Source organism: Octodon degus, unplaced genomic scaffold, assembly GCF_000260255.1.
Source record: "Octodon degus isolate 3935 unplaced genomic scaffold, OctDeg1.0 scaffold00026, whole genome shotgun sequence".
Lineage (NCBI taxonomy): Eukaryota > Metazoa > Chordata > Mammalia > Rodentia > Octodontidae > Octodon > Octodon degus.
The window spans coordinates 13428668-13443926 of record NW_004524602.1 but is presented as its reverse complement, the minus strand read 5'-3'; the positions used below and the strand labels follow the sequence as shown (position 1 = coordinate 13443926).

Below are 15259 nucleotides of genomic sequence, written 5' to 3'. Positions count from 1 at the left end.
CTCACGTTTGCTGTGCATGAGATCTTTTGTCCTCAGTACTGAAAGATTCGACTTCTTCGCTTCCCCTGCAAAGACTTGTGAGGCTTCTGTCGGCTAATTAAGCTCTCCGCACTCTGATTATGATCCCTCCACTGCAGTCACCTTCGTTTCATATTCTATTAATATAGTGTAGGGTCTATTCCTGGCCCCTCATTGAAATGGGAGGTGGCGCAGGTGCTCGCTGAGATGTAGCGTTGACTGAGCTCAGTTGGCCTTGCTCTGTTTCGCCTGGCGGGTCATGTCAGTCCCAGGCACGTGCCGTGACCGCCTGTGCTCTCTGCCTTCGCAGACCTCTGCCCAGCAGGCTCTGATGGGGACCATCAACACCAGCATGCACGCTGTTCAGCAGGCCCAGGACGACCTCAGCGAGCTCGACTCGCTGCCACCGCTCGGCCAAGATATGGTAAAGAGTGATCTGTGGGTTCCATGCTGTGTCCTTTCATAAACAGAACGGTTCTGTGCTCTGTCTGAATTCAACCAAGTGAATCTCTGTCGCCAGTTAGGTGGCTAGAAAGGTCTTGGATCTTGTCTGTCTGTTGCGTCCTGGGAGAAGAGTTGTTGCTGATGGCTGTGAGCCGTACCACTGGTCTGGGAGCTTGGATCGCAGGCCCCCTCCTCCTCACTGGCTGTGTGACTCGGGCAGCTTCCCCTCTCTGAGCCTCACCCTGGTCATCCCTACAGAGAGCTGGGTGGAGTCAGGATGACCCAAATACTCACACTGTTCTTTCACATGCCTGACGTGTACGAGAGCTCAGTTAGCATTACCTGGTGTTACCAGGGCTCCTCAAGCTCTGGCACACCTCAGAGTCGTTTCAAAGGCTTGTTAAAACACATGGCTGTGCCCTCCCTCCGTCTCTTATGCCTCTGCAGGTCTGGCACTGGGCCTTCGAAAGTGCAGTTCCAGTAATGCCCAAGATACTAATGCTGTTTTTGGGGGCCAGTGCTTTGAAATCCTTTCAAGTTTCTACAGTACTATTGAGCTTTGTAATAGGGCAGGAAGGTTGGCCCAGAGTCCCCTTCCTGCAGCTGCTGCTGTGTTAACCAGCTAAGTCCGCACCCCTCAGATTGTGGCCTGTGGGCACACGACAGTGACAGCACTCAGGAACCTGTGATTCGTTGGCCTGCTCCTGCCTTCTCTGTCAGGATCCGAGCCCCCACTGGCCTGCAAGCCCCCTGACGCTGGCAGAACACTGGTTGGGGCCTCTGCTTCACCCTGGCTCTGATACCAGCATCACCTAAGGGAGCCTGGAGCATCCTAAGGCCCCTGCTCTACCCACACTGACAGTGTCACATCCAGATTGTCCCAGATGCTGTCCCCTGTTGGGCGCTGCTGTGCACAGAGGCTGCTGGTATCCTCTCGTTCTCCCTCTTAAGGCCCTGAAACGATTAAGCATTTTGCTCTGGAAAACTTCAGAGTGAAAATGTAGCAGATTCTCATATCCAGACAGCCAGGAGAGACATCTTTAAAATATTCAGATGGAACGTTCCTGCTTTGCCAACTTTCAAACAATTAGAAATACAGTCAGATGTTACAGTGCTAGATACATCATAAGTCTAGATTGATACTTCTGTGATGTTTTGGAAAGCCAGTCTGACTGATACATTCATCATAAGTGGTTGATAAGACAAGTCCTGAAACGCCAGAAAATGGAAATTTTAGTGCTGTTTGCTTGCTTTTTCTTAATACATTGAAATATATTTTTATGAGTGCCTAGTTTTAAAAATACTTGGTTTCAATGTGATATTTTCATACATACATACGGTTCTTATCCATCTCTGCTCCTGTTCCCTTCCTCATGTCTAATAATAGAGCTTTTACTGTTGATAGTTTCAAACAGAGTGTGGGAGCTGGGAAAGTTATTAGAAGCCATTGAATTCCTACAGTAAGGAAAAGAGAAGCCCAGGACCTGGGTGTCCTCTGCAGTGTTCCCCACTGCCTTCTGTGGAGGAGCTACGTCCAGACCAGGGGTCTCGGAGTGTCTCAGAGTGGCCAGGGAAGTTTAGAACCATTAATAATTCGCCTAAGACACAGGGAGAGTGGATATGCCAATCTGTGTGTCTCCGAACATGTAAAGGGGCCGTTAAGGATTTGGTTCAGGACAACCCAAGGGCCCGTTTGTTGCTAGCCCGGTCAGGACAGTGTGGCCACACTACCGCTTTCCGGTCTCCTGGGCCTCCTGCCCCCTGATTGTGTCGTGCTGTGTCTGGCCTTGCAGGCGTCGAGGGTGTGGGTTCAGAACAAAGTGGATGAATCCAAACACGAAATCCATTCTCAAGTTGATGCTATTACAGCTGGAACAGCTTCAGTCGTTAACCTCACGGCTGGTAAGTCCCTCGTGGTACCCTGTGGTTTTGTGCAGAAAAGAAAGTTGTTCTGTTATTGAAACAGCAGATTTTCATAAGAGAAGAGAGTCTATTTTTAAGCATGTAGCTTAGTTTAGGCATTTTCTTCCAGTGATTCAGGAGAAATGTAAGGAGCGTCTCCTTCCTCTCTGGAGGTGTCACGTGCCATCCTTCACAAGCATTTAGCTGGCTCTCCTTGTGGTCACCGCGCAGCTGAGGCCAGCTTCTCCCTCCTGGGAGCTGATAGCCTGAGCACCACAGTGAACACAGGACTCCATCACCCACGCTTCTGCCCATCTTGCCCCTCGGTCTCCTCTGGCGTGGAAGGACTCCCAGCTAGAATACTGGCTGCGCTGCACAGTGTCCTTAGGTTTCGGGAGAAGTGTTGTGGCCTCAGCTGCTAGTGGGCACCTGGAAGAAAAAGGCAGTGCCGTGCTGAGGGTGAATCTCCAAGTGCCTGTGCCCGTTATCTCAGCATGGGAGTCCCCCAGGGGGAGGCCCGTGCGGGGGCAGCCTAGAGACAGCTGTGTCCATCCCACTGAGCCCCCACAGAGCTGTGCCCTGGCTCCTGCAGGGCGGCATGGGATGAGCCCTCTCCACTGTGCATCTTGCTCTGCCACGCCTGGGTCCTGTCCTTTACCTCCTGCCCGCCTGGGTCCTCCTCATCCCTCACCTCTCACTCCATCCTGATGCCTCCCGTGCCCCAGGTGACCCCGCAGACACTGACTACACGGCCGTGGGCTGCGCCATCACCACTATTTCTTCCAACCTGACGGAGATGTCCAAGGGTGTAAAGCTCTTGGCGGCCCTCATGGATGATGAGGTGGGCAGCGGGGAGGACTTGCTCAGAGCTGCGAGGACCCTTGCTGGGGCCGTGTCTGACTTGCTGAAAGCTGTGCAGCCCACTTCTGCAGAGGTGAGTTCTCTGGTTCAGATGAGGCAGCGGCATCCCCTGGGATGCCGGGCTCCAGTCCCCCACTCTGTCCCTTCCACCCTTGCAGTGCTTGTTCACCCCCGGTAACCCTGAGAGTTACTAACATGGGTACAGATACTGCTGTCCAACCTTTATGGTCAGTAGAGCTCTTAGTAGGAATCCTCCCAACAAAGGGATCCAATGGGACGCAACCCCAACACCCTAACGCCCATGACTGCTGCACATTTAAAGAGGATAGGAGTCCGTGCCCCTGTCTTCATAAAGCATACACCGTAAAGTTATTACTGCCTGAGGCTCATCTAGTGGATTTGTAACCCAGCCACCTATTGCTGGTTTATGAGACACGAGCTGTTTCCTTGCACGGACTTTGCCAGGAGGTTTTTGTCTTTAATCTCGCAAACAGTCTAAGATTCCAGGTCATGATTAAGAGGGGTGAGTCCTGCGTAATTCCTGTCCAGGCTGCTGCGTCTGAGGTCACAGTAGAGGAAGTGTAGTTTTTATTGTTGTTGTTTAGTGTATTTAGTACAGGGTCTCACCACACAGATCAGACTCATAGCGGTCATCCCCAGTGCTGGGATTACAGGTGTGCACCACCATGCCCAGTCTCAGTTGCCATCTCACACGCAAGGCAGAAATGCAGTTTCTATCTGAAGTGCATTCTCTGTTCACAGCCTCAGGGCTGGGGAGACAGCTCATTAGAATAAGTGCCTGCCTGGTAAGCGCATGGTTCTGAGTTCAGTCCCCTAGTATCAAGAAAAAAAAAAATCTATTCACAGCCTCGACAGACGGTTCTGACTGCTGCCGGGAGCATCGGACAAGCCAGCGGGGATCTCCTGAGGCAGATCGGCGAGATCGAGACTGATGACCGATTCCAAGTAAGACGTGCAGTCTCGCGGTCTGGAACGGAATCTGAGCCACGGCACAGACCTGAGCAGGGAGAGCGCAGGGGACAATAAAGCAAATCTTCCTGGTGCCATTGGGCATAAGATTCTGGGGCATTATTTGAGGAGGGAGGTTTTTTTAAATGTTAATTTTAAAAAATTCTTGAATGGAAAAAGTCATTTTGCTTACATCATACGTCATTATCCTAAACCATTCGTTTAGCTTTTCTGATTATCAATTTCCTAGGCGTTGTGTACATACACAGCATACACCTTTACCCATAGGGGTACTTGGGTGTCTCGCTCGCCACACAGGAGGCGGCACACCCTTACATTGCAGTAAGTGTCCCCTAGTGCAGGACAGGCGTTCAGCACACTCACATTCTTACCATGAGGGCGGATCTCCAGGGTGACTTCCCGAAAGCCTTTCTCCACCTAGCTGGCCAGGAATAACTTTAGCATTAGTACAGTTAATTACAGGCTGCATCAGATTATCCTGCAAGTCCAGGCTGATGGTGTCCCTGTCCAGATTTCCCTTCCAGATCCTTAAACGGTCCTTGCATTGGTCTTGTTTGCTTTAGCCAGGGAGCCTTGGTAGGCAGGTTCCTCCATAGAGACATAGTAGATTTAGCTGCTGGTCTGCTAGGCCTAATTCTCTTGAAGTAGCCAGTTTATTTTCCTCAAAAATATTAAAGGGTGGTGGAGGAGAAAGTCATCATTCTTCCTTAAGGCATCTTATGCGTTGTTTTAGTTTTTTAAAAAATTAATTTTATTGAGAAACGAATACCAATGAGACAATTTCAAAACCAATTAATTGGACAGTTTCAATAATTAATACATTGCATATTATTGTCCTCATAGTGGTTATTCATAGTACAAGTTTCTGACGTGATACCCTGTCCAAACACTATTAGCACAAATCTTTCTTCTCATTGAATTAAGAGAAAGTATCTGTATATCTATCCTAACTATTTTGTGTATACAGATACAGAATGGTCCTTCATTTGTATCCCCCTTTTTTTCTTTAGTTTTGTCAGAGATGGGTATGAAAAGTATAATAACGAGGTATGTTTCAGTTTTTAGAGCCTTTTCTTTTTCTCCTTTGACAGATTGTTTTTATTGCATTGGAATGCAAGTTCCTACTTCCTGATGCGCTAGGGAGACGAGGGTGGGTTCAGTGCTGCTTTGGTTTGTGTGAGACCCCGAGGTAAGGGCAGCGCAGCCAGAGGTCCTCAGCCTCCCGCCCCCAGTGAACATAGCCTGTGGCTCATCGATGCTGCGTCTCTTTTTTCCTGAGTCTTCAGATCCCGTGTCAGAACTTTTCCAGGGTTCTGTGTATACTACACATTCCCAGCATTAACAAAGATTTGTTTTACCCACGCTATATAATAGTTGTCTTGTTGAAGTTTGACAAAGGCCTTTCTCACGACTGTAGCTGTAGTATTGCATTGTTCCTCCAACTGTATTTTTTTTTATAAAATGAATAGAAGAAACAGGATTTTATTTAAGAAAAAGCAATTCTAACAAAACCATAGATTTTTTTTTTTTTTTTTTTTTGTGGAACTGGGGATTGAACTCAGGTTGTTGTGCTTGCCAGGGAAGTGCTTATTCCACTGAGCCATCTCCCCGGCCCCGAATAATTATATTTTTACACAGCGAAACCCTATCCTCATTGGGAAAGAATGAATTTACATCAAGGGAAAGAATGCTGTGGCCCTTCTTTCACATTTTAAACCTTTTCAGTAAGCTGTGACCTTGGAGGTGTTTTCCCTGAGCTTTGAGGTAGGTCCCCAGAGCCACAGCTTTGCAGGACAAGTGCCTAGAAGTTGTGTGGCGGGCTGGGCCCAGTCAGCTCCCAAAGGCTTCCTCACAACCTCAGTCTTCATTTCACTCTTTCCCAGTCTCCCCAGTGCCCATCACAGATCTGTGAAAGACTGGACTAGATGGTTCCTTTAGGGCCGCTTGGATTTTGTTCACTGTAGACTCTGCCTCCTCAGTAACTCAGCTTCAGATTTGCGTATGTCGCATACAGTCTCTGTTCCCTGCATAATCACACGAGATGATCGCTCTTGCCAGTGCATCCGCTCATAAAATATCTCATTGTAAAGACTCTGTGGGTGCCCTTTGCATGTAGAATCAAAAGTGCTTTTTATTATCTGATGAATTAATAAAGACTTCTGACCACATTTCCTCTGGGGGAAGAGCTTTGACATGTTTGCTCAAAATAACAGGGGCTCATATGTTTGGGAAGGCATTTCTAAATCAAATAAACTGCTTTCAGTATTAAAAGCAGAGATGTAAATTAAATGTAACAGTGGTTATTCTCCAGGTCAAACAGATGGGGGACGCATCTGGTAGGCCAGTTCCAAGGGTCCTCCATCCAGCAGGCAGAATGCCTTTTGGTTGATTTGAATCATCCTTAAAGGCTCAGCGCTCCTTTTTTCTGGAGTCAGAGCGTCTTGTAGCTCATTTATTTATGTAGGTTGTCTTTCCCCTCTCCATAATAACGTCCTTTCCAGAGAGCCGCAGATGCTGAGAATAGCTTATGTTCTGAGCCTTCCTTGGCTCCCGGGCTGTGGCTGTCGGTGCCAGCTGTCTGTCTGCACGTCCAACGTTGCCCTCTGCAGGCAGAGCTGTGGCTGGTTTCCTCATGGTAACTTGGCTCCCATGCAAACCAGAAATCCAAGAGATAAATTGTCAAGTTCTAGTGGGGCGTGATGACTTGGAGGCTGTAATCTCCCTGCAGCACACAGAGTTTGCAGCATCTTGACAATTTGCTAGCTTCTTCTGATGCACAGTATCCATCCCATGGTCCAGAAACGTGACCAAGACTCAGTGTTCGATGAGTCCATGAAAGTGAACCCTGGTGAAAATAAAACTCCGTTCCTTCCAAGTAACCCCTAAAGATTATAATGAGGTAGATGCCACATTATATCTTCAGGATATGAAAGAAAGCTGATTAACACGTAACAAGTAGTCTTGGATTCCCTTTTCCTAGGATGTTTTAATGAGTTTGGCCAAAGCGGTTGCCAATGCTGCTGCCATGCTGGTGCTAAAGGCCAAGAATGTTGCCCAAGTGGCCGAAGACACCGTCCTGCAGAACAGGGTGATCGCTGCCGCCACCCAATGTGCCCTTTCCACCTCCCAGCTTGTGGCTTGCGCCAAGGTAAGCCCGCTGGCACCCCTGCTCCTCCTGCAGATTGCGGTGTGCACGTATCTGCCTTCTGTTGCTTGTGGGGAGCAAGGGCTGCAGTTGTCAAGGATTGGCTGAGCTTGGAGCTTGCTTAGGTGGTCGGATACACTGCCTGCCTGCTTTCATCGCCTGTGATGGTGAAAGGCAGGTGGTCCTTTTCTGTAATCTCCTTCTCTATGCACTCTGCTGTTTCTCTTCCTTGGACTTCTCTCTGCATCCTGCTGATAATGCCTGGAAGAGTCCATGCTGTGGGGGGAAGAGCATTTCAGAGGCTCAGACATGCTGGGCAGCTGTCTGCCGAGCCCTTTCCGTTAGGCAGTGTTGGAGTGCGGGGGGTAGGGGGAGTTGTCCCGACTTGCAGGCCTCACCTCAGTTCAGCTCCCCAGCGAGCCTGCATAGCACAGGCCCCCCCTTGCTGATGAGGAAGCTGAGGCCACTATGATTAGTAAGTAGCTTGGGCCACAGAGATAATCAGTGGTAGGTAGAGTGGGTCCGTGTGAGCCCCAGTGCCCTTTCCACCCACCATGTGTCGTCTTCCCGGACCATGGCTTGTTTCCATTTCTGCGTTTGCTGGTGTCTCGCGCTGTGTAAATGTGATCTGCTTGGCCCAGGTGGGCCTCAGGAGCTAAGGAGAAAGGAAGTGTGACTGGCAGATACTCGCAAGTTTTCCTGCCAAAGCCGTCGGGAACAGAGCTTGTTATGTCTCACTGCTGGGACCTCTGAAATCCCCCGGTGAAGTGCGAGGAGTGTGGGCAGTGACGGCAGGGGTTGAGCTGAGTCCCCAGTGCTGTAGCTAAGGAACTGGAGCCCAGGGTACAGGGGAACTAGGGATGCTGCATGCTGGCAACCGGCATCGCCTGCAGCCCCAAGCGCGGCCTCTGTCCTGTGCAGGTCGTGAGCCCCACCATCAGCTCCCCGGTGTGCCAGGAGCAGCTCATCGAAGCGGGCAAGCTCGTGGACCGCTCGGTGGAGAACTGCGTCCGCGCCTGCCAGGCGGCCACCGCCGACGCCGAGCTGCTGAAGCAGGTCAGCGCGGCAGCCAGTGTGGTCAGCCAGGCTCTGCACGACCTCCTGCAGCACGTGCGGCAGTTCGCTAGCCGAGGCGAGCCCATTGGCCGCTACGACCAGGCCACCGACACCATCATGTGCGTCACCGAGAGCATCTTCAGCTCCATGGGCGATGCTGGTGAGGCCCCTGGCTGCGGGAGGAAGGGCAGGTGTGGGGTTCGTGCAGGTGGACAGCTGTCTGAAGAAAAGTTGAAGGGTGACTGGCAAGAGTTAGTTCTCCATGATCTCAGCCAAGACTTTCTCACTAAAGACTGAAAAAAAGATCCAGGACTCCCTATGTCCCTGTCCATAGCCACGGTCAAGCTAACCAGAGTTCATTATAATTTGGATTCACAGGGGGCCGGCCAAATAGCTCAGCAGATTAAAGCGCCTGCAAGCAGGCGCAGGCGCAGGTGCAGGGGCTGGAACTCGATCTCGGGGCCTGCCCTGCTGGCCCCGCCTCCAGGGCTTGCTGAGATAGCAATTGAGATTGAGCTTGGTAGCGTATGCTTATAATCCCAGGTCTTAGGAGGTTGTAAACAGGCAGATCACTTAAAGTCAGATCTAGTAGTGAGACTCTGAACACTCTGTCCCTGAACACCCTGTAGACCCTTCCCTGAAATTCAAAAAAAATGGAATTCACTGTTAACTTCTTTACTCCTAAGAGTTCACGGTGGGTCAGAGCAGCCACCGACGAAGAGAGGAGCAGGACTCAGAATGAAATTTAACCTGCTTCCAGGGCCCCGAGAGAGCATCACAGGCAGCCTGGGTTGCTGGTTTGCATAGCCAAGACGCTGCCAGGCTGAACTGGGCCCACGAGAGGCCCGCTCTCCCCAGGCGGGAAGTTGTTTAAAAGGCCAAAACATTGTCACAGTCACTTTTTTAAAATATGTGCTATACCTTTTAACTTGGTTAGCTGAAAAATTGCCATAGACTAAATCCATTCATGTGTCTTCTCAGTCCCCAAAATTAACCATACTTATACTTTCTGGGGTTTGTTTGAAATAAATTCTGTTGCTTGTATTTAAGCTACACAAGAATGCATCCTAAGATAAATATATACATAGTAAGATGGCACTCCAGCAGGATATATTAGCGTACCTGTCATTGCATTTACTCATTTTAACTCCTTGTGGCAAGAGCAGCCATAATTAACTCTTATTCAGCAAAAATCCTGACCCTCCTACCGTGGTGGCAGGGACTGGGGAGGGAGGGCCTCTTCTGCATCCGCCTGTATGCATTGTGTGTGGGGATCTTTTTAGGAGCAGCTACGTACTTTATTTTGGGGAGCATCTTAATGTACTCAGTCATCTTCTAATGTATCTGGTTTCCATATGTGGTTTAGGTTATTTAAGATAATATACAGTAAGGTTTGGGGCGGGGGATTTGTTACTTTGGTGGCATGGGGGACTGAACCCAGGGCCCGTGCATTGAGGCACACCTGTGGCCCTTTTTCATTAAGACAAGGTCTCAATAAGCTGTTTGTGCTGGGCTTGAACTTGGGGTCCTCCTGGCTTACAACAAGTACTGTTGAAAGAATCATTTAGTTTTGTTTTATGGCCATGTATGCTGAATCCCTAGTGATAGAACTGTTGGACCAATGGGCACACGTGTTTTAAATTTTTTATGAACTTTGTCTCCAAAACATCCTTGCTCAGTTGGCAGCTGTGCCAGTAGTTCATAAGAAATCTGTTGCCCTCCTTGCTTGGCCATGCAGAACAATACCTCACAATGAGTTCTTTGCTTAGAAAGTTACTTTGTGTGCTTTTAAATCATCTCATGGATTAACAAAATAGGAGTAGTCCACAGAATTGGGTTTTTGGTTGTTCCTACTCTATTTTGTCTTATGCAAATGTTTTCTTTTGGAATCCTCGGAGAGTCCCAGAAAGTCCCAGAGGTTAACACACAGTTCCCGTGTGCTGTGGCACTTCCTCCACTTCTGACCTTTTCCCCAGTCATGGCCATTTCTCCAGACCAGATGAAAAGCGCTGTTTGTCATTGTGCATAAAGTCATCAAGAGTCGTCAGAGTCCATCAGTTACTCCATAAATGTCCTGGCACTGTTCTGGGATTCAACCCAGGGCACCACACTGAATTTAACACAATTTTATGGCCAAGGCTTTTTTCTTCCCCATGATGTTGCAGTATTTTGGCATTCTTTTCAAATGAGCTGTGGGAGAGGAGTGAGTCTGTCCTGTGTATGCTATGGTTTATTTTCAGTGTTGGTCATTATACCCTCCCCCCTTCCAAAAGGCTATTGAAATAGATTCCAGTGAAATCCAAACACCCTAAGACCAAATGATTGGAAAAACAAGGTCCAGATGAGTGTTGGCAAGACAGAGGTGACCAAAGAGCACACCGAATGGAAGAACTCTGGTCCAGGGCGCATCGAGCCCTTGAGTGTGAAACTGGTCCTTGCTCCCGCTGTACGAGGGCGAACCAGATGGCACAAGCAGAGTGTTAGCTGGCAGCACTCATCTGGCGGTTGGCGGCTTGCAAACCCTGAATTTAAAATAAATGTTTCCTGTCTTCGTTCTTCAGAGAGTTTATTATGGGGGTTTGTGTGTAAGCAGTTCTTAAAATAAGGTAAACAGTGTTTTCTAAGTAAGTATTTAAAGAGGGTAAGCCGTTGTGATCACGGCCCCGGCCTCTCCTCTGCATAGTGCTCCTCTTTTGTGCCGTGTTTAGCCCTCATAGTTAAAAGTTCAGCTCCAGTCTGCCGGAAGCACTGTCCAGGCAGCCCTAGAGGGTACTTTCAGCACCGTCTGGAACTCGAGTGTACTACGTAGGGGTACATTGTGGCGGTTCGCTCCCCTCCACCTGCTGGCCACAGGAGCAGGGACAAGACCCTACCAGCTCCTGAAACGGAACCCAGTGTAGAAAGCAAACGAACAGCCCAAACCCCCTGTCCTGTCCTCCAGGCGAGATGGTGCGCCAGGCCCGAGTCCTGGCCCAGGCCACTTCTGACCTCGTCAATGCCATGAGATCAGACGCAGAGGCTGAAATCGACATGGAGAACTCTAAGAAGCTGCTGGCGGCAGCCAAGCTCCTGGCCGACTCCACTGCCCGCATGGTGGAGGCAGCGAAGGTAGGCTGTGATCTGCCGGTCTGAACAGTGAATGCTAGTAAGTGTGAGGTTTGGCACATGCCTTCATGAGTGCAAGACACAGGGCAGTCAGCCGGGGGCGCGTTTCTCTTGTTTAAATCCTGCGTGGCTTGGCAGCATTTAACCTGGTCCCCAGGGCAAAGCATAAGGCTGAATGTGCGACAGGAACTCTTCAGGGGAGAGGTACTGAGTTAGCTGCAGAGCACCCTGCTGAGCCAAGGATGCTCTGAGGTGCAAGTTGTCATTGACAGAGCTGGAGATTTTCAGCAGTGACTGCCTATCCGTTAGCCTCAGTGTTGTTTTGACTTCCATTTGACTTGTCAGCTAAACTCTCATCAACATTTTGCAAAGCAGAGCTGGGGTGATTGCTCAGCAGTCTGAGTACCTGCCTGGCAAACGCAAGGACCCGGGTTTGATTCCCAGTACTGCATGCTGTGCCAGCCCCGGAACCATGGGTGTGCCATGCTGGCCACCGAAACCAGGTGTGGTGGCACACACCTGTACTCCCAGCAATGGGTAGGCTGAGACAGGAGGATCACTACAAGGCTGAGCTTCCTAGCGAGACCCTGTACCAAATAAATGAACAAATAAATAAATAAAAGATCTTTTTTAAAAAAGATTTTGCATAGCAGAGTGTTTCTCACTCCACTCTCCTTCAAATCCAGCAGTTTTTAATCTTATAAAGCCTAGGTCTCTCTCATCCAAAATGAGTAAGACCAAATGCATTGTAGATTTTGGAGTTTTTACAGACTGGAATATTGGCATAGACTTTACTGGTTACCCATCTGTAATCTGAAAACCAGAGATCTAGCTTGACGCACAAAGATTCACATTTAGTAGCATTGTGGATTTCAGATTTTTACCCTGGAAAAGGGTAAAAGTTAGCTTTCTATGTTTTGAACCCTGTACTATGGTACCATACTTCAAAGGCAGTGATTCTGAACAGGGGTCTGGTTTTTTTGGGGGGTTTTTTGGTGTTTTTTTTTTTTAGGGAAGGGTCTATAGGGTGTTCAGGGTCTCACTACTGGATCGGACTCATAGTGATCCACCTGTTTACAGCCTCCCAAGAGCTGGGATTACAGGCACATGCCACCGCACCCAGTTTCAATTGCCATCTCAGTGAGCCCTGGGGGCGGGGCCAGCACGGCAGGCCTGGGGATCAAACCCCCGGCCCCTGCGCCTGCTTGTAAGTGCTTTAATCTGCTGAGTTATTTGGCTGGTAGGGGTCTGTTTTGAGATTCTTTATAATGTAGTAAAATGTACATGTCACACTTCCTTCCCCAAAGACCAGATTCATAAGATCCCGTATGTGTCCCAGGATATCCTGATCTTACCTCTAGGTGAGAACTGTTTTACATCAATTAGGCCTTCTTTCTCTATCCTTCTTCACTATGTATGTAGCAAACATTTCCTGTGGAATTAATAGCAAATGCAGATAAATATAAAAAAAGAAAATAAAAATAATCTTCAACTTCCTGCTGCCAAAATAACACATTTAATGTATTCCACACACATAAAAATTCATTATACATCTTTACATCTTATCTCCCTTGTGCCAGTGGTGTAGAAATGTGTCCCAGCCAGGTTTGTGAATTTACTTAAAGTATATTATGATTTGTCTGAACTATGCAGAATTTTTTTTATCCCCCTCCTCTCCAAAATCGCAATTCATGGATGTAAAAAGAAGGGAGAACTGCAAGCATCCTGGGAAGAAGTGGGCTGTGAGCCGCTTTCTTTTCCAACAGCCAAGGATCTCTGATTTTTTTAAAAATTTTTTTAATTTAACTGGAGATTAAATTTAGGACTTTGCGCTTGCCAGGCAGGTGTTTATGCCAGTGAGCTATATCCCTGGCCAAGACCTCTGATTTTAACCATGCCTTTTCAGCAAAAAAGATGTGCAGTGTTACGGTTTTGTGTAGTGGTTGTGTTTCTTAAGTTTTATTAGTATTTTCTTCTCTCCCCTTTAAAATCTGTCTATAGCTGTGTCAAACCTTCATGTTCATAAATAATACAAGTTATTCTCTAGAATAGGAAGAGATAAAAAAATCTAGTCAGTATCTCCTTTCACACATGACAAAGTTGAGACTTAGAAAGATTGAGGCAAACATCATATAATCAAGGGGCTGGCAAAATAGCTTGGCAGATTAAAGCACCTGCAAGCAGGGGCCAGGGGTGATCTCCGGGCCTGCCCTGCTGGCCCTGCCCCTGGGGCTCGCTGAGATGGCCGTTGAGACCGGGCATGGTGGTGCGCATGTAATCCCAGCTCTTGGGAGGCTGTGAACAGGCTGATCACTATGAGTCCGATCTAGTAGTGAGACCCTGAACACCCTGTAGACCCTTCCCTAAAATAAAATAAACTAGATCACATAATCAGAATGAGACAGCACTGATGGGCACACTTGTTTATTAATGTCACAGTGCCACGTCTCTGAGTCTACCAAGTTGCCCAAAAACTTGTCTCTTGTGTGTGTAACTTTCAGACAGTCATTTGGGACATAATCATATTTCACCTCAGTAAAAAGAATAAAAAATAGGGGCTGGGGAGATGGCTCATTGGAATAAGCACTTCCCTGGCAAGCGCAAGGGCCTGACTTCAATCCCTAGTTCTGCAAAAAAAAAAAAAAAAAGTAAATGCCTCCAGGCTTGGTGGTGCACACCTGTAATCCCAGCACTCAGGAAGCTGAGGCAGGAGGATCACCACAAGTCTGAAGACAATCTGGGTTACATAGTGTGTTCAAGGGCAGCCTGAACCACAGAGGTAGGCCCTATCTCAAATGAATGAATGAATGAATGAATGAATGAATGAATGAATGAATGCTGGCATTAATGGCCATCCTCTAGAAGAAAATTATTGGGCCCTTTCTTCGTTCGTTCTGTCTGTCTGTCTGTCTGTCTGTCTGTCAATATAGATAGATAGCTGTATTGCTCTCCATCTCTTATTTATCTGCTCCAGCCTGAAACAAAATGTGCTTCTTTATATCTAAATAATAAAATTTATTATTTTTAACTAATACATAAAAGTGTAAAATTCATACATTTCAGTGGGGTGATGTGTGAGGTCTTCATGTCTTTTAATCCACAGATTTCTGACCAGAGTGATTTGTAGGAACGACCAAGGCTGTGGTCGCCAGTACTTAATTACTGCCCCTGGATGCCGTTTAGCGAGGCAGATCTGACGCTTCCTCGGGTGGCTGTCTTTAGCCGCGAGGCAGACATCTTAGCAGAAGTCCATTGCGTACGGCGTTTGGATTTCCCCTCCGAATGCATTGTAGAGCTAGGAGAAAGTGAAGTGGAAGGTGTGCGCTTGCTCGGTGTGGCCTTCTGTGCCGCAGACCACTTGCGATTTGTATTCTCACCTTTGCAGGGGGCTGCAGCCAACCCAGACAACGAAGATCAGCAGCACAGGCTGAGAGAAGCCGCAGAAGGTCTCCGGGTAGCAACCAACGCTGCAGCCCAGAATGCTATTAAGAAGAAAATCGTCAACCGGCTGGAGGTCAGGAGACAGGCTGACTTTGGGGGATTGCTATTTTAGATTGCAAAGAGTCGGGTGAAAAAAAAAAAAAACCCAGTTGAGTCAACAAAGTGATGTCTGCATAAAGAGGGCTGAATCAAGGTTAACGACCTTGGTGGATAGTTTAGGTACTTTAAAGGCACTGACACAATGTGGAAAAAATTGCCTTCATTTGTGCCTTCTGAGAGCCGCGGTCCTTCCTAATG

At 48.2% G+C, this 15259-nt stretch overlaps 1 protein-coding gene across 10 annotated transcripts in view; it reads left to right on the top strand.

The window, feature by feature from the left end:
- Positions 1-15259, top strand: part of Tln2 (talin 2) — a 433269-nt gene that overhangs the window by 300288 nt on the left and 117722 nt on the right. For all 10 annotated transcript variants that reach the window (XM_004628856.2, XM_023712443.1, XM_023712434.1 and 7 more), the window contains 8 exons: positions 329-442; positions 2256-2364; positions 3090-3298; positions 4093-4191; positions 7196-7363; positions 8282-8576; positions 11358-11524; positions 14907-15035. In XM_004628856.2, the coding sequence (XP_004628913.1) occupies positions 329-442; positions 2256-2364; positions 3090-3298; positions 4093-4191; positions 7196-7363; positions 8282-8576; positions 11358-11524; positions 14907-15035 (1290 nt within the window). The remainder of the gene's footprint in view (positions 1-328; positions 443-2255; positions 2365-3089; positions 3299-4092; positions 4192-7195; positions 7364-8281; positions 8577-11357; positions 11525-14906; positions 15036-15259) is intronic.